Source organism: Marmota flaviventris, chromosome 9 (assembly GCF_047511675.1).
Source record: "Marmota flaviventris isolate mMarFla1 chromosome 9, mMarFla1.hap1, whole genome shotgun sequence".
Taxonomy (NCBI): Eukaryota; Metazoa; Chordata; class Mammalia; order Rodentia; family Sciuridae; genus Marmota; species Marmota flaviventris.
Window position 1 is genome coordinate 30,331,730 of NC_092506.1, and position 20,148 is coordinate 30,351,877.

At 35.8% G+C, this 20,148-nt stretch overlaps 1 protein-coding gene across 1 annotated transcript in view; it reads right to left on the reverse strand.

Annotated features, from left to right (window-relative positions):
* Pdhx (pyruvate dehydrogenase complex component X) overlaps positions 1-20,148 on the reverse strand; it is a 65,397-nt gene that overhangs the window by 40,737 nt on the left and 4,512 nt on the right. The window contains exon 2 of the mRNA XM_027936636.2: positions 5,562-5,642. Within this exon, the coding sequence (XP_027792437.2) occupies positions 5,562-5,642 (81 nt within the window). The remainder of the gene's footprint in view (positions 1-5,561; positions 5,643-20,148) is intronic.

Consider the following 20,148-nt stretch of genomic DNA (forward strand, 5'->3'; position numbering starts at 1 on the left):
GCTACTACTAATTACTTTTTAAAAATTGTATTTTTCTCTACTTACTAGAAAATACTGTGAGCTTTTCCACAATAGAAACAGGGCACATTAGAGATGTTTTATATCACTCCCATTCCTCAGATCTCAGGCCAGTGCCCCATGTGTGATGCACTTCAGATTAAATGCTTTACAAAAAAACTGTAATAACTTAACATATCCTTATTTCCTTATGAGGTACACATCAAACTGTCCTTTGCGTGTCTTTTCATTCTCCCATTTGAATTGTAGAATGTTTCTAATTTTAAATAGACATGTAACCCCGTTTCTTATGTTCTTTAAACAATACCCACATCTTGCCACATAACATAGGCACATATGCCAGCTAAATAAGAATGCTGAGAGAAACAGACAAAAACTACTGTGTATAAAGAGCTTTGTCCATAAACTACAGTAACATTTAAAACATTATACTTTCATATAAAGAAGCATTACCCCTAACTTATTATGAAGCTAGATTCTATCTATTGATAATCAAATACAACGTAAATGCCAAAAGAAAATTTTGAGACTAAATGCCACAAAGATGCAAGTCTGATAAGTTTCAGCTTTGATCAACAAGTTAGCACTATATTGAGAAAGACTGCTTGGCAGAGAAGTTAAAAGGAACCTCTCCCAAGTCAGACATGTCAGATATGAGTTTCATTTGAAGGCTGTACACTTAGTAGTGATCGAGTCACTTCATCTTAATCTCTTTGACTCTCAGGAAGAGATTATTAAAAAAAAAAATCACAGACTTGGAAGTCACTTCACTTACACCTTTACATAACACTTCACATCTTCAGATAGAACTAAAGACAAAATATTAGGTATAGCTAGTAACAACGATTAAAACTCAAGATCCATTATTCGCTCCTCTTCCAGTCTATTATTTCAAACAGATCATTCAACAAACATTAATGTATAAGACATTGTAGTAAGCACTGAGTACAAAAACAACAAGATATGGTTCTATTTGTAAAGAGTTTATAGTCTAGTGGAAAAGACTGAGCAGCCAGGACAGAGGCTCATGGACGATCTGAGGGACAGAAGGCTTCTCAGTTGTCACGTTGATGGCTGACTGGCTGCAGAAGATGGCAGCCCTGGAGTGTTCCTGAGCCATCTTCTTGAAGTCGGTGTCAGTGGCGTAGGTGGAGCGGGCCCGGAGCGAGAGTGCGGGCCCCAGGAGGGGCCAGACCAGAGGCCCGCCCGGGGGCCGCTCCCCAGCACCGACGCCAGCATCATATCCTGTTCCTTCGTCCAGATGAGCAGCTGTCAGAGCTGAGGATGGAAGTATACAGAGGCTTCCCTCTGTCTTAGTAAATTCTAGGCATAAAATAGTGTCTCAATCAAACACGGTTTATATTATTAACCAAACACATCCTGTGGTTTTTACAAAATACTTTTGTCCTGCCAAAAATTTAAGACTAAGTATTTCCAAGGTGTATGATGGTAGAGGGCTACTTGTTGTCTGAAAGACCAAGTAAATCAGATCTACATAAACATGAAAGAGAAAAACCTCTTCTTATTGCTATGTTGAGAGATATTAATGTATTTGCTCAGCAAACATCTACAAGTTGCCCCTATATGAATGACACTGTATAAGATACCATGGTTAACAATAATAAGATAGAAATGCTACAAGAAGTTCCTAATCAGAACCAGCTGACAATGCCAATCCCACCCAATTAGTACACAACAGAATGGTAATAGAGAAGAGGGATCCCTAATCACAGTCTGTCAATGCTTATCACTTCATCATAATTAAAAGGATGATATTTGCATGGACCCATGACCTGAGGCAGCCTGGCTGCTAGGCCAGTCAAATCCTGCCCGGAGTGCTGACAGCATGAGTGATAGTTTGAGAAGGAGACTGTCACATCAGGTTAAACTCCCATACATCCCTCTGGTCTCTTCTTTACCTGTTTAGTGGCTACTGTATTGAACAGTTTGGCAAAGTACATTTTTATCGCCACACAGAGTTCCATTGATTAATACTGTAATCTACAATTCATTCACCAATTTTACAATTTTGATCTAATATAAATGTTAGCAATAACTGTAAAAAAGCACAATGATAAAAGCAATTCAGCAACAAAAGTAACGAACTTGCTAATAGTTGTTACAACATGGATGATCTCAACTATGCTAAACGAAAACTCTACATTATGATGACTATTTACATGAAATGTCTAGAAAAGGCAAAATTTTAGAGACAGAAACCAGATCAAAGTTGTCTAAAGCCAGGGATGGAAGACGAAAGCAACTGCAATCACGCAGCACAGAACATTTCGGGATGACAGAAGTGTTCTAAAAATGGACTATGGTAAGTTTACTAAAAATAATTGGATTGTGCACATAAAATTGGTGAATGTGTAAATTATATTTCAAAAAAGCTGTTAAAATAGTAGTATACCAAAAAAACACTGAGGCTATTTGTGAAATGTACTTTTCCAAAATTTTCCAGTTTAGCACCACAAACATATTCCCAGAAATAGAAACCAAAGCCTCTTCTACAGTAGAATCCAGAATCTTTGTGTAATTCTCCAATTGTACCTAGTGGTACAGGATAAAGTCCCCATCAGAACAGTTTTACTCTCAAACACTAAGTTTGAGACAGTCCGACTTACACAAAAGCTGTGTGGAATAGTCAAAATTCCCAGTTATACAACATAAGAAAGGCTCACTAAGAATGACAGCCCCTGGATTGAAGAATCACACCTAGAGCAGCAGAGGACATCACTTGCTAAGCACATGTCTGCTCCAGACACCATGTGCTAAGTATGTCACACAATTGTTCCAGTGTGGTTTTGTTTCATAGTGCTTCTTGGCAGAGCGCAAATCTAAAATATTAATCTCAAGGAAAAAAATATTTTTCATATGTGTAAATATTCTCTCATGAAAGGGGAACAAATATTTCTTTTTGTTGTTTTAACAGATTTGACTTTTCAACTGATGAAAAAATAAACTATGGCCACTTTAATAAACAGAAATTACCTGAAGTATACTTTTTTTACCACAACCCCACCCTCCTAAACACCTGTAATAAAGATGGAGAATTACAGTTCAACTTACCTTTCAAGATTATTTTGAAATTGTGTGTTATTTAGCACTTTCAAAATATTTTCTCTACTGTTTTATTTTATTAGCAGTACAGAAGACTGAACCCAGGGCCTTGTGCACACAAGATAAGTGCTCTACTATTAAGCTACATACCTAGGCCTTTTATTTTTATTTTTTGAGCCTAGGTCTTGCTAAATTCCTCAGGCTGGACTCCAACTTGTGATCCTTCTGCTTCACCCTCTCAAGTAGCTGTGTGATTATAGTGTGCACCACCACACTCAGCTTCTACTAATTTTATGATGCATACTTTTAATTCAATCCTCAGACTAAATAAGCATCCTATTACTTATTATTAAACTAGTGTCCTAAGATTCATTAGCTCAAAAAGATGAAAATAATTTACATGCTATTATTGCACATAACTCAGAATATAAAAACAAATTATGATTGAATTTGAAGCTATGATATACCTCTTTTCTTTGTATTTTGTTTTAGTTGTAGTTGGACACAATATATTTTATTTTTATGGGGTGCTGAGGATTGAACCCAGCGCCCCACACATGCTAGGCAAGCACTCTACCACTAAGCCACAACCCCCAGCCTCTATGATATACCTTTGATTTTATCTAACTTGACTCACTCCAGGTAGTTCTCACGGCAACATAGAAACTCCAAAGGGCAAATCATGATTCTTTTATTGCACCCTTACCTCCCTAGCTTAAAACACGCATTAATAAAAGTAGCTGTGAATTAGAGTCTCAGATTTTCAAGAAACCTTAAAAGTTTATATAACCAAACTGCTATCCACAGGCTATTGGATCATTATCTAGCCTTTGCTTAAAAATAAATTAGATTGATAACTAGATACAACAGCACTCTTTTTCATTAAAAATTTTCAATATTCTTAATGTTTTAAATTCCATTAACCTTACATTAATAAAGATCTCAATATAAAAAAAGCATAGCTAATGAGAAGTATATAAAAAAGGGAATATGTTTTCAATAAATTTATAATCTAATAGTCCCTTTTTGAATGAGCCAAGTGTCACCATCAACATACCAAGCACCAAGCGTACCAAACTGCCAGGTCTGTTCCAATTACTGCATTAACCATAACAGGGACACATTAACACATTTGGACACATTCCCTGCTATGGAAGAGAATTTAGTAATGCTTCCAATCACACAGGTCAATCCTAACCGGGCACAGTCATCTGGACAGCCTCACTGTGTTACATCTCCTAGGTTACTCCCTTATGGATACCTGCCTAATCCATAGGACCAAGCTTCTGCTCTGAGGCCCATTCTGTTATCTATCTTCTTGTTTTTCCTAGCACTCCAGAATCCCTCAAAGAATGGCAGCCTTGCCCCAAACTCCCAAGCTTATTTGGCAGGTATCGTCAAATAAGTACTTGCCGGCCCTCTTCCCAAGCCCCATACGTGTCATCATTGGCAAAAGTTATACCACGAGTGGCTAGACCTCCTGGAATAACAACAGAACTCTGCCACACTCTCAATTCTTACCTGTGACTTAAACTCTCCAGATGCTCTTTTATAATTACTTTCTGGATGACACAAGACCAGAATTTGCCTTAGCAAAATCTGTGCCCACTGAATCACAAATGGAAACCCCGAAAGTCCTTGCCAGGGCTAGCCACTTGCTTGGTTTTTGTTTTTTTGTACCAGGGAATGAACTCAGGGGTGCTTAACTATTGAGCCATATCCCCACCCCTTTTTATATTTTTTTTATTTTGAGATAAAGTCTCACCAAGTTGCTCAGGACCTCGCTATGTTGCTGAGGCTGGCTTTGAACTTGTGATCCTCCTACTGCCTCAGCTTCCTAAGTCACTGGGATTGTAGGAGTGTGCCACTGCACCGAGTACGCATTTATTTTTAATTGGTTCTTTCTAGATATATATGACAGTACAGTGTATTTGACAAATTACACATACATAGAGTATATACTAGTCTAAACAGGATCCCATTCTTGCAGTTCTTTTAAAACACCAACCCCACCATTTTAATTATATAGGCTTAATAATATGTTTCAATAACTAGAAGTCTACTGCCCTTCTCTACTGCTCTTCTTTTGAGGCTTTTCCTTATTATTCTTACTTATTTGCCCTCTTATAATCAACTTCCCTAGCTCCAGGAAAATAGGCAGTCACACAGTCATGATAGAGTTATAAACTAAGGGTTTTGATAAAAGCATGAGGTTGAAAGACTGAAAATTTAAAAAAACTAAAACCCTTAAAATATTTTAAAATTCAGTGCGTGTGGAAACACACAGGATGAACCCAGAAAACTTTGCTACATTAACATGGGAAATTTTTATTTAAACAAATCTATATTAGTAGCAAAGAAACACAAGTTACTTCATTTACATTATGTACTGTGTAATACAACTGATTAGAAAAAAGCCAAAATAACCAGGAAGAGTGATCAACAAAGCACAGTAGACACCAGTGATGTTCTTAACTCACCTTCCTTTTTCAGCCATTTGACAATGTTTCCCTCTTCCATTGTAGGTGACAGAGATGGCATTAGAACCTTAATAGGATCAACTGAAAGTGGAAAAAAAGAAAAGATTAGCCTCTCCCAAAAAAGTACTCACAAGGAATTAATATCAATTCAAATAAATTACTATCAAATTCTATGGAGAAAGAGGGTACTCCAAAGACAATTCCCAGATGACAAATAAAGTGTCTAGTAAATACTATGGAAACATAACATTCTCAACTGTGAATATTTTTATAAAACTTTTTTTTAAATACTTGACTACTTTCATAATTAGGTGCTTACAAGTTAAAAAAGAAAAATTGATTTAAGTTTCATCTCCTTTCCCTTTTGTCTCTGCAAAAAATATTTTGAGTAAAATGATCACAAGAAAAGATAAAAAAAAAATAACATCAAAACAGGATTCTGGGGGCTGGGGTTGGGGCTCACTGGTAGTGCACTTGCCTGGCACGTGTACGGCACTGGGTTTGGTTCTCAGCATCACATATAAATAAATAAAATAAAGGTCTTTCAACAACTAAAAAAAAAAAAAAAAAAGTTAACAAAAAAAAAAAAAAAAAAAAAAAAACAGGACTCTAATGACCTGGAGCAGATTAATCAAGATCAGACTTTAAGAAATTGGTTGTTGTAATGCACCGCTAAACCTACACTACACAATATTCAAAGGTATAATATTATACTTTTCAATATTCAATATTCAAATAGTATATTATATTACTCAATATTCAACTGTAGGTGACAGAGATAGCATTTCAATTTTTTTTAAGATTGAAAGGAAAAGTTTATCTAGTCAAGGTTGATCAGGCAAGAAACTAAGCAGTTGAACTGATCTCAGATTTTGTTCCCTACCACAATTCAACTGGGGATTCAAAAAGGCTGACCTTAAACCTGAGACACCTCTCACTGAAGCAAATTATTTTTTCCTTAGACACCAAAAAAGGAGACAGTATGTATCTGTCCTGCTCTACTTCCCAATAATTACCCACCGTCCAGGACTATATTCAAAGAGCACACAGCTTTTGATTAAAATTTATATAAAGGTTATACTAATAAACTACCGTAACAACAAATTACATTCCCTGAAGTCTTTCACAGAACCATTCTCTTCTCAGATATTCAACACTCAAGACTCAAACAAGCAAAATACTGCAGCACAGCTAACATATTTCAAATGTGGAAGAGGAGAGAACGGAGTTTACTCCCCATTAATGTATTAGGATTAACAGTAAGGAAATTTAGCACTCATGTTAAATGGGGTTAAATAAAATGAGGTTTCCTTAGGGAAATGGAACTAATTTTACAGTGACTTTTGGAGAATTCCGATGGCTTCATGTTAAAGGTACTTCCAAGAAAATATTAAGAAGAAAGGTTCTATCTGTTCTCTACTTCTTCACTCCTCTGTAAAGGACTGGGAAAAAGCATGTCTACCTGCCTCAGCTTTGTCCTCATTTTCTTTTAAGACCTTCCTGTCTATAGGGAACCTACATTTTCCTCTGAGCTCTTCCATGGCCCTGCATGGCCCTGCATGAATGAACCTGCCTTTGAAAGACAGATCCAGGGCTGGGGATGTGGCTCAAGCGGCAGCACGCTCGCCTGGCATGTGTGTGGCCCGGGTTCGATCCTCAGCACCACATACAAACAAAGATGTTGTGTCCGCTGAAAACTAAAAAATAAATATTAAAAAAAAAATTCTCTCTCTCTAAAAAAAAAGAAAGAAAGACAGATCCATAGCCTCACCTCTCCCTGTTCCCATCATCAGGGCTCATTGGGTGTGAGGCGACAATCCATGTATGTTTGCTTTGTATACACAAACTCTCTCCCTCAAACAAAAAGCCAAACTTTAAATAAGGGGTTGTACTGGAAAGTCCAATTGTGGAAGGCCTCAGCTCTGCATCACATTCTCTAATCCAGCCTATCAGCATTAAGACTCCACCCACCCACTTGATCCTCATACACCTGACTCCTTTCCTCTCTTACATCTGGTACAAATTCTAAGACAGCTAGAATTATCACTTCTAATGGCCCCAAAATGATAGAGTCCAAACTAAATTCAAAGTGAGCATGATCATTTCACCAATATGAAGACCATAGTTTAGATTAAGGGAGCTGTCCGCTTAGCTCTCTCGGCTGTCCTTTATTAGACTGTGTTACTTTTTTCTCATGTTCCTTACAAATACTGATCATCAGTTGATTGCTGATTATTTACAGGGCTGGTGATGTAGCTCAGCTGTAATGCATTCTTAGGTTTAATCCCCAGCACACATACAGTTATTTTGGAAAGGACTGCAGAATACTGGCCATCAAACTCCTGTCACTTATGACTCTCAATAATTATTGTTGCAGGTTGCATTTAATTCCCAAGCTACCTCTAATTGAAAGACAAATTACAGAGTATAGCTTCCTAAATTTTTGCACTTTTTCTAGTAAAATACGTCCATAAACAGGCACATTCAGACATTACTCAGGTAGAAAACAATGCAAACTACTATGCCCAACCTTAATGCATGGAATCTATAAAACAGCGAAATGCTAAATTCTTGAATGAACTAAAATCAGGGAAGTACACTTGGGAAAAACACTCACACAGATCAAATCCAAATCACAACAATCCTACACTTGAAAATGAAAGAATTTTCAAGTGCTAAAGCTTAATACATTAAACATATTTGGAAATAATAAACTGAACTTTCTAATCTCCTAGATTATTTTGTCTGCTGCCTTGAGTCTCCTCCCTTTTTCTTTTTTTTTTTTTACATGGCTTGATGAAAAAAACATTTGCCTAAAAAATGTAGAGCCAACTCAACCTTCAGCATTTGTTTTTTTAAGCTGGTAATGACAAACGTGCTTTTTGTTTAAAAAAAAAAAAAGCCAGACCAGTGGCTTTAATCATGCCTGTAATCCCAGTGGCTGAGGAGGAGGATCATGAGTTCAAAGCCAGCCTCAGCAATGGCAAGGTTCTTTTAGCCATTTAGTGAGACCCTGTCTCTAAATAAAATACAAAACACGGCTGGGGATGTGGCTCAGGGGTCCAGTGACCCTGAGTTCAATCCCCAGTACTCAAAAAAAGGGCAAAACCCCTTAACTTCTAAACAGCATCATGGAAAGAAGCACAACTTAAAAAAAAAAAGAATCCCAATGTGCTGACTCTATCAACAAGTTTAAGCCTGGCATTATGAGACTGAATACTTTATATATATATATATGAGAATATATGAATCCATCAAATAAAGTTCCACTTCGAGGCACAAAATAAATGGACCTCAATAATTCTACATTCAGATTCCAATTTATGACAAATACTAAATCAATTCTCTCAAAACAAAGTCTCTCTTCAATATTTTTATACTTTGGTTCAGTTGCCATGATAAAATTCATATTTATTTTATGATTCTATCTCCTATGATAATTTCTCACCTAGAGACCTTCATATTTGCATTATTCCTGACATTAAGGACTATTTTATGAAATGTCTGCATTAAGTATTTTTTCCAAAGCACAACATCAAGCACCTCAAACACTTTCATGTTTTAAAATTTAAAAAAAAATCATTTTTTAGTCACCCTTCATGGATGAACTGAAATTGCTTCTCTGAATAATGATAATAAAATATAAAAATTCTGTAATAGATCACTATCCTTATTGTGCAATGAAGGTGACATAAATGGAAGAAAGATTTTGACATCTCCATTATTCAGTACCATCTCTTGATTGATTATACTGGCTTATTATGGAATAAAAAGTGTAATATATTCTCTGACTACTGTAACCGATCAATCCTATGACTTTAATGGTAGAAAAAACATTTCAAAATAAAAGCATTAATTTATTAGTAAGAGTCCATATTTCATTCTAGTTCCTTCTTTGGACTGAAATATTACATACATTTTCCAAATGTATTTTTCTGATGGGAAAGTAATTATATAATATCAGCTTTGAGTGTCAAGGTTGCACATAATTAATATCTACCCTTTAGGTTGCTGTCAACTGTCTTAAGATAGTGGAGGCTTTTCTAGACTCCCTTGGAATAGAAATACCCTACACATACATTATTTAGTTTTCATTAGAAATTAATGACAGCCCCCTCTTCATTTCAGTAAGCAGTACATTCCACCATTATTCTGTTAAATTGCAGAAGCCTTGAAATGTGCACCCATTATATTTCCTACTAATACCAACTGGCACAACTACAGGTAAGAAAAAAGGAAATGTGATCTTTCTAAACTGGTTATACAGGTTTTTTTTTTTTTTTAAATTAGAACTTAAAAATACTTGAAAATTAGAATCTAACCCATTTGTAGTAATTTATTGTTCTGTTCCTTTCTACAAAACTATCAAATGATGCCTAATTTTCTTATAAAGTCTGCCATTCTGTAATAGTTATAAAACATTAAAAATTCATAAGATGACTCTGGTAATGTATATTTCCAGCAATTTAAATTCACATATACTGATTTTAAAAGCAAATATCTCACAAATCATTATAACTATCTTTATCTCTTAATGTTTTTTGCCTCAACAGAATGACACAATAAATTAAACAGCTTAGTTTACTGCTGCTTTCCCTGCCATATCAACCACATGATCAATCTATCAATCACTGAATTTTATAGAAGCTTCTCTAAGCAATTTTTGTTTCTTTGAATTTGTTCTTCCAATTTTTCTACAGCATATATCTGACTTTGATTTGAAATACTGTACACTGACCTAATTCTAACTTATTAGTTCTTTTATACTAAAAATAAAACTCATATTCCAACAAAATCAATTATACTAAATATCTTAAGCCAATGATATACAAGAATTGTAAAAGGCGTCTGGATTAAAAAAGAATATATGCAAACTCTTAAAATATAAATGCAGAACAAATTGCTTTGTGGTTAATGGGAAGCAGATCTAAGCTCCATTACTTTGACTAAAGTAATTAAGGAAACTCAGCAGTTTACATACGGTACATTTTAGAGTCATGCTCTGGTCCATTTATGGGGCTATAACCTAAGCACACAAAAACTGTGAAATAGATAAGACCAAATGAAGAAGTAAATTACCCAGTAGTTTCTTAGTGTGGTTCCCTGTCCCTAACATTAATTTGCTTCTTCTTTAATAGGCAGAGAGATCACTCATTTAATTACTTCTCATTGCAATGCAAGAACTTACTGAATAAATTGAACCTTTAAAATTGCTGTTAAAATAAAACAATTCTGCCATCTGCAGGCTGAATGAAATAAAGCAGAATGAAGAGCAGGCAATTTAAAAATCAGCACCAGGGCACAGAATATTAAAAGTGGATCTTTGAATAAAGATAGCTGTGGCACTTTTTTTTTTTTTAATGAGTGCTTATCACTTAAGTTTTCTGTGTTCAACGTTATTTTGATGTGGGTAGTGATCTAAAAATAGACAAAATACCTATAGCACACAACAGAAATTAATGTACAACAGTTTGTGTGAAAATAGCATTTAGAGGTCTTGACTAGCATGCTAACAAACAGATAAAGGTAACCTACCAACTGTATATGAGACATAATCCAATTTCTATCTAGCCAGCTTGCACATACACAAAGATTAAAAGGACATACTCCAAAATGACAGCAGTAGTTACCTCTAGCTAATGGTATTATTTCAGTTATTTATATTTGTTTCTTTTAAACAAAGTTTATCCAATTTCACTCCCTCCCCAAAACTTAACTCAATATAAAAGTGTGCTTTTAGTTTTTGTTATTTTTAAACAGAAACCATCAAGGACATGAAGTGAGAACAATGGCACAGAACTTTGAAAATAAAAAAGTAAACAGCTAAGTAGTAACTAACTAAAGGGATCCTAGAAAGCTGAATCCTATGCCAGAGAGGATTGGGTAAACACTGAGAAGCAGTTAGTGCCTCGGTACCTTGGTCCAGTGCTTAGGTAACAACTCTACCCTTATCAATACAAGACTGGAGGTTGTTCTCTCTGGAAGACTAACAAGAAGACCTTCCTACAGAGGTTTAACCTACATAGCCGCAGACAAATAAAAACTACAAAATTAACTGAAAAATGAGCTGATATGACTAACATAACAGAAAATTCTCTGTAGATACTATTAAGTGGTATAAGATAGTTACACAGAAAACCAAACAATTTTAAAAGGCGATAATTACCACAGATAAAGACAAACCAAAAGCAACAAGCAAAATATGGGACAATATCAGACAATCCTCAGTAGTGCACAATATTTGTTTACTATTAATAATAAATACAAATTTAGCCAAGAATTACAAAATAACTACATGGATAAGGGAAAACAGGAAGGATAGCACTGACCAAACGTCGCCCACAGATAATGTCTGAAACACAGATGTGGGTAAATGCCAGAAGAAATTGAGACAGAGACTAACCATATGGTTATAAACCTTTTAGAATTAGTTCATTACTTAAATTCTATGCATGTATTACTGTGCTAATAAAATATTTAATAAACATTTAACCTTCCCAACCTAAACTTGAAACTGCCTTTTTATTCTCTCCTGTACCCAGCCTTGTCCTTATGGCTGATGTTCACTCACTCTTAATTTCTATTCTAACTGCATTTCATATTTGAAAAGCAAACTATCATTAGAATCACTAGCAAATATTCCACTTTAGATTCAGTTATACTATCCACAACCAGAGCTCAAAGCCAAAGTAAGCATTCGACAAATGTCTACAACATGTCTATTATCTTAGCCTAGACCTAGACATAATCAGTTTCAAAAGGATTATAATTTAGATGGGAAGATAAATACATAAGTACTTGACAGTATAAATAAAAGTGCTATGAGACCATAGAAGAATTAAGAGCTGAGATTCTAGCTTATCAAGAAACAAACAAAACCTGGACTAGTTCTACTTATTAATTATTAGGATGGGTACAGTAACAAAACAAAAACAGAGAATGAATGTTGGTGAGGACATAAAGAAATTAGAACCCTATGCACTGTTGGTGTAAATGTAAAATGGTGTACTCACTGTGGAAAATAATACAGCAATTTCTCAAAAAAATTATACAAAGGATTATTATGTGATGCCGCAATTGTACTTCTAGGTATATACCCGTCCAAATTGAAATCACGGACTGGAACAGATACTTGCATACCCTTGTTCATAACAGTGTTACTCAAAAAGCCAAAAGATTGAAACAACTCTGATGTATACCAGAATAAAAATGTTGGCAATATGATTGACCCATAAAAATGAAAGTGAAATACCTGCCATTATAAAATGTCAGACGTGAAAGTTCAAATATTGTATGACCCCACATACAATATTTCTACAAGGTATGTAGAATAAGCAAACTCAGAGACAGAATAGCTGCTGCCACGTACTGGAGAAGGGAACTGGGGATTATGGTTTAATGGACAGAGTTTCAGTATGAAATGATAAAAGAGCTCTGTGATGGCTGCACAATGATATAAACACCAGGGAAACGGTATACTTAAAAATGGTTAAAATGATGTAATTTATATTTGTTACCATGATATAAAATTACCTTTTAAAAAATCTGTGCTAGGTAAACAGAACAAGGGAAGAAGAAGAGCAGACATTCCAGGTAATAGAAGCATTTCTATGCAGAGAATTAGGTGGCAATTGTTGCTTAGCTTTGCTGAGGAATAGAATATAAAAAAAATGAAGAGTGAGCCATGTAAGGAAGACAAGAATGTTGCGACTACTTTACAGTCATCTGTAGTAAATTCTAACACATATGACCTTAAGGTATTCTATAAACCCAATTATTTTTGGTATTATTTAAATAGAAACGAGAAGCCAGGAAAAATTTTCTTGAGCAAGTTAACAACAAAAACTAGACTTATTTGCAATTCCATATATATGGTTAATATTCCCAAATTATAAACTACAAAAAAATACATATATACAAAAATACGTATATATAAGTGTATATATATATATACATACATATACATATGTGTGTGTATATATATATATATATATATACACATACATATACATAAAATTTAAACCCATTAAACCCTGCACATCATTCTGAGATGGTCACAATTATAAATCCTGCAGAGAAACTAAATTAACAAGCCTTCAGATTTTAAGTAAAAAATAAAGATACCCACAGATGTGCTGCCTGTTTTCACTCATGCAGGTCATTTGACCTGAGACTAAAAAGGCATGCATGTAGGGTCCACATATTAAGGTCTAACACATTTTGCCCCATCACCTCATAAATGGAACACCCATAAAATCTTAAACTGAGCAACAAAATATGCCACTTATTGTAACTCCAAAACAACTATTCTGCTTTCAAATGTCTTTTATGAAACTAGGTGAATAATTAGTATTTGAAAATATTTTTAAAATGTATTCTGAAAAAGTTGGAGTAGTGTTCTTTGAAGATGGTGAGAAGGGCCAAGATTCAAGCAATGCAGTTGGCTTCTGGAAGCTAGAAATGGCAAGGAAATATTCTCTCCCACAGAGCCTCTAAAAGGAATATTTCCCTACCAGGGTCTTAATTTTAGGTCTTCTGACCTCCACTACCATCAAAATATTAAACCTATGTTGTTTTCAGTCACTCAATTTGTAGTGCTTTATCACAGCTTCAACAGGAAAGTAATATACATGTCTTATGAAAAAATTATATTGCATTTTATCAGTTACCTATGATTAAAGCTGTAAGATAACTCAAAAAGCAATGTGTGTTATAGACTCTGTCCTCCTCAAATTCCTATGTTGAAGCCTTATTGCCCAGTGTGACTGTATTTAAAAATGGGTTTTCTAAGGAATTGATTTTAAATGAGATCACATGAGGCCTGATGCAACAGGATTAATGTCCTTGTCAGAGTAGACAGTAGGCCACTCATGTTTATGCTCATGTGCACAGTGTTTCTCCTCTTCTCCCCTTCGCATAAAAGCACTGAGGAAAGGTCACGGGAGGACACAGAAGATGGCCATCTCTAAGCCAGGAGGATAGCCTTCACTGGAAATGAAATCAGCCAGAACTTTGGTCTTGGACTTAAAGCCTCCAGAACTGTGAATAAATAAATTTAGTTTAAACCAAAAAAAAAGATTATTGTGAAAATGGCAAACTTTGCTGTGAAAGTTATTTCTACTACATGTTCAACTGAACTATATGTTCAACTGAACAAAATAGTACATGTATGACTGACATGTAATATAAAAATGCATAAACAATTTTCTACAACTAGGAAGTCATTTTAAGAGAATGCACTGTAATTCAAATTACCGGTGGCGGAAAAGAGCTATTTATAGGATAACCTGTATTTTCATTCTTAACAATAATAAAGGATATATAAGTTCTAGATTATAATTTACAACTTATTTTAAAGTACCTGTAACAATTTTGTTGATCTATTCTCAGAATTGAAAACTTGGGACTAATGAGTTAAAGCCAGAAAGTAGCATCCTCTGATATACATTTCTGGAAGATTATTTCATGACACAGGAGTAGAGTGGAGTAGAAAGGCTAATGATGAGATCTGCTTTTTCATTTATTCATTTATTTATTTAGCAAATATTTCTAATTAGCCAGAAGCTAATTAGGTATTCTTCTAGTGTTAAATACATCAAAGTGAATAGAAACAGACAAAAATCCCTATTTTCATGAAGCTTTCATTCTGAAGTAGAGGGAGAAGAAATAAAACTTCTGAATAGTGATATAAACTAAAAAATTAAATAATGGTATAGAGACAACACGACAGGGGAGGAACAATTTTGTTAGTTGATCATAGAAGTTCTCTTCAAAAGGGTGTGTTAGCTTCTCATCCTTATGACCAAAATACCTAAAAAGATCAACTTAGAGAAGTTTATTTTGGGCTCACAGTTTTCAGAGGTTCAGCCCATTATGGCAGAAGGGTATATAGCAGAGGAAAGTTGCTCAGTTCATGGCAGCCAGGAAGCAGAGAGTGAGGGAGCAAGCAAGGAGCCAGGGAAAAGACAGTCCAAGGCCACGTGCCCAGGGACCTACTTCCTCCAGTTACCACGTAGTCCATTCCAATTATTACAATCAAATGAATTCATCTACTTACAGCTCTCATAATTCAATCTCTTCACCTGTGAACATTACTACATTGCCTAATACACAAAATCTTTAGGGGATATTTCTAGATCCAAACCTTAAGGGTAAGCTGGGGGAAGCCATGCATGTATCTAATGAAAAATCCTCTGAACGTGGATAACAGCAAGCACAAAGAATGAGGAGAAAGTGCTTGTCATGTCCAAAACATCCCAAGCAAGTCAGTCAGTCAGTTGCTGGAGTGGGAGTGAGTGAGGAGGGGTGAGGGAAAAGGTGAGATTGGGGGGGGGGGGGATTCAATTCCCTGGCCTTGTAAATCATGGTAAGGAATTCCAATTTTCTTCTGAGGAAAATGGGAAGCTCTTGGAAGGTATTCAGCAGAAAACTGACAAGATCTGACTTCCAATTTAATAGCAGCACTGTGAAAGCTGTGTAGCTTGTGGGGAAGACCTCCCTGGGGAAGAATCTGTGTGCCCTGCAGTGAAGTATGCAGCCAGCCCCAGGTGACCCCACAGGAAGGAAAGAGTCCAGGAAGAAAGTCCTGACCAAATTCCTGTCTCCCTTCATTCTCCTTCCTGTACTGCCCACTGACAGAACCCAAGTGAAAGCCATGTGAAAGAAAGCCAGGTGATATAGGCCACAAGGTAGTGTGGGGAAGGGCAAATGAAAACATCCATCCCTACCTGAATCATCCCCATCAGTCATGACACTTTGTTTCCACCTCAGTTTGAGCACTTAAACTGTCAGGCATTGTATTGTGTGTCTTTGTAGTAGAGTATACTGGGGCAAAAATGGTAGTGAGGACACATACTGGACCGCTGCTTGCAATCTAGATTGGTGATGGTGACTGCATAGATCAATGGCTGATAGGAGCAGTATAGTTGGGAATGTTCAGATTACATTTAAAAGGTAAAACCAACGGAATTAATGATAGACCGGATGTGGAATATGAAAGTAAGGAGTAAAAAATGACTCTTGTTAGGAGCACAAGTGAAAAGAACAAAATGCAAAGTTAGATGTCATGGCTCCAAATGAAAAATATTTCTTCCTATAAAAATTGCCCAAAAAGCCTTGTAAACTACAAACTTACTTCTTATTCAACTATATAAATGAAAAACAAAACAAAACAAAAAATCATTAAAAGTCAGTCTAAAAGATTCTGAGGTAGAGTACCAAACTGGCACCCATCAGTCTCCAGCACCACAAAAAACCAAAGTAAAATAAAATAATAAAATATATGGTGCAAGTCACTAGCCTACAGGCACAATCCAGAGAAATGACTTGATTTTTCCAAATGTAGAAATTATACTTGATCTCTTCCCTTCTCTTAGCATGAGAACTACCTCCACACACTCACACACCCACACACCCACACTACAGTGCTTGACAGTTTAAGTGCTCAAACTGAGGTAGAAACAAAGTATCTCGACTGATAGGAATGAGTCAGCTGGGGGTGGGTGGCTTCCATTTGCCCTTCCCCTCATTACTCTTGGGGGGTGGGTGGCTTCCATTTGCCCTTCCCCTCACTACTCTGTCTCCTGGCTTCCTAGCATTCTGCTTTCAACTTGTGTTGCCAATGGGCATGGCAGGCAGAAGGAAGGGAGAGAGGAGTCTGGTTAGAGCACTTCTTCCCTGGCTCCCTTTCTCCTGTGGGGTCACTGGAGATGGCTGCAACCTCCATTGCAGGACACATAGCTTGCCTCCCCTTGGAGGGCCTCCTAGCAGGGTCACTCCTTTCCAGTTCTGGTGACTGCCCCCTTCCCATGTCCCTTGAAGTCTCCTGGTAGTGGAGATTGTACCTTCTTCCAAATAGACCCATAGTATAAGCACTGTCTTTACACCCTGCATTCACAAAACTGGTCACTTATTAAATTCTCCACAAATTAACATTTTGAGACTTTTTCCTGCCTAGACTCCCTGGATTTCATGGAAAGAATTGGGAGGGTGGCAGCTAAATGAGAAAGATGTCAAACCATAAGGAGGGTCAGTCCATTTAAAGGAACAGTACAAGCGTAAGAAAGAACAAAGAAGCACAGATGTTTTGGGAAAGGTGAATGGTCCTGATAAAGCCTAAATGCACAAGCAAAATTAACCCACATCCAGATCTGAAGAAAGAGTTCCATATTGCTGGTTTTGTTGTAGTCACATTTTACATGTATCCACTACTTATGTTGAAACCTCTATATTAAAACACAACTTCCTTGTTCTCAAATACATTAAATATTCTTGTAAAGTAGCACAACTAATGCCAGAATGTTTATGGATATAGGCTGGAAATGAGGTAGTATATTATGGCTAATTTATATGGGGGATATGAGTCCCTTGGAATCACATAAAAATCTGCATGTAAGCATTTTTCTGAGGAAGTGGTATAAGTTTTTGAAATCGGTTTTCAAGTAGATTTGTGCCTCTCTAAAAACCAGTGCTAGCAAACTATCCTGAATGATACATATGTCAATCCCAATTCTTCCCTAGAAATATTTCATATAATAAAGAAAGGTCTTTATACAGTTAAAGAAATGTACCAAGTAGATCACTACCTACAGTAAATATACTGCCTACAAAAAAAAAGAGAAAAAAAATGACCATACACATATTTTGTTAGAGACTGTTGAGATTATATATATATACACACACATATATGTGTGTGCGTGTGTGTGTGTATATATATATATATATACATATATATATATATATATATATATATATATATATACACATATATATATATATATATTTGTACATTTTCATGTTGTATTCACTGGCACATTTAAAAGGGGACTGACTGGAATTATTGCCAGTATATTACTAGTATCTATTTCCTCTGAGTGAAGAGGTTTCAGTTTGCAGAACAGGTCTTCTTGGTTCTAAACCATAGTAAAATTACACATGAATTCCTGTTTATTTTGCAATTCTAGAACAAAGGCAAAAAGAAAGTATCACTCCATTTAATCTAGGAAAGATCTATGCAAATGTGATAATTGGGGGCATTGACACATTATAAAAAAAATAAAGAAAGTTCATGATAATAAAAAGGCACATTAAGAGTATACCATCTTAGAAACTAAGACAGCAAGAAGTTACATATTTTTTTCTCTTAAATAGTCCTGCTACCTTACACAGTCTAGAATTTTAGTACTTTAAATTGTGTTAAAACAAGAGTAGCATGACAACCATTACTGAAATACTATTTCACAATGTGGTTATTATTAAAAATACATCTCACTTCATAAAACAAAAAAGCAGAAATGTTCACTTGTAAAATATATATAGTCAATAAAACTCCAGCATGCTGACGCTGTTCTGCTGGCATCTATAACAAGTCACTTGATACTAGGGCTGACTGTGTTTTAGGTAACAGGCTTTGGTGTCCAGCAGATGTGGTTGAAGCTGGAACTCTACCCCCAGAGCACAGCATTAGCTGTGAACAGAAAATGAGTTAATTCATGTAAAGTGCTTTGAGGGGTGCATGGTACAAAGTAAGTTCTCAAAACACACTATTTATTATTCCAAAACCCACTCCCTTCAACTTCTTTCTTGCTGCCAGAGGCCCACTTTTACTCAGCTATCTGTTTTTCTTGTGACCAAGTGCTCAAGGTTAGTGACTTCATCACCCAACTCCTACATTAACCAAAGCCAATCCATTTGTCCCATCAGTAAAGTCAAGTTAGCAATTGGCTTAGGAAAGAGAACATGATCTAATTCTAGTCTATACAATAAGGGAATTCTGTTGCCTTACCACATAAAGATACTTCCTAGTTTTGCAAAAGAGGGATCCAAGAAGAAAGACTCTATTCACTTCTACTAGGCATCATCAAGCACACAATTCCAAAGTAACCATCCATTTACATTCTATTTTTAGTCGAATTATTAAAACCTCTTTGAATCTCTACATACCACTACAATTTGATTAACCCTTTTAGTGTTCTTATGATTACAAGTAATGTAAATAAATGAAGCCTGACAAATAGTGAGTATCCTGTTTGTGACAGCTACTACTAATGCCCCACTTTCACAAACAATGAAATGTTCTAAAGCAAACACGAAGAAAGTATACTTAAGAATCCAGACCTTAGTTTCCCATGTTGCTACTTCTACTCATTTAACCTCCTTTACTCTTTGCCTACTTTCCTTGGAAGCCCATATATCACAACCACTGAGTGGCCTATAACTACTTTGTTTGGATGATTTTACTTGGTAGTAACTCAGCCTAAAATAAACAACTACTACATGGTGGTCTTGTTTTCATCAGACTGCAATAGCAGAGATGCCAGTCATTGATTCACAACTCATATTTCCTTCTTAAGATAGTGTCCAAACTTCAGCCTTTGAAAGAAAGCTCTTGAGTGTTCCATGCCACAACAAACCTATACTAGGTTGATCAGCCTCTTTTTTCAAAAAAAAAAAAAAAAAAATTGGAATCAGATCACAAAACTGAAAGAGCATGGAAAAAAAAGGACTGACTCAGCATTAAGGCAAGGTAAGATGACATCATAAAGGAAGAAAACTGAATAAGTAGACTGGCAAGACTGCAGAGAAAAGC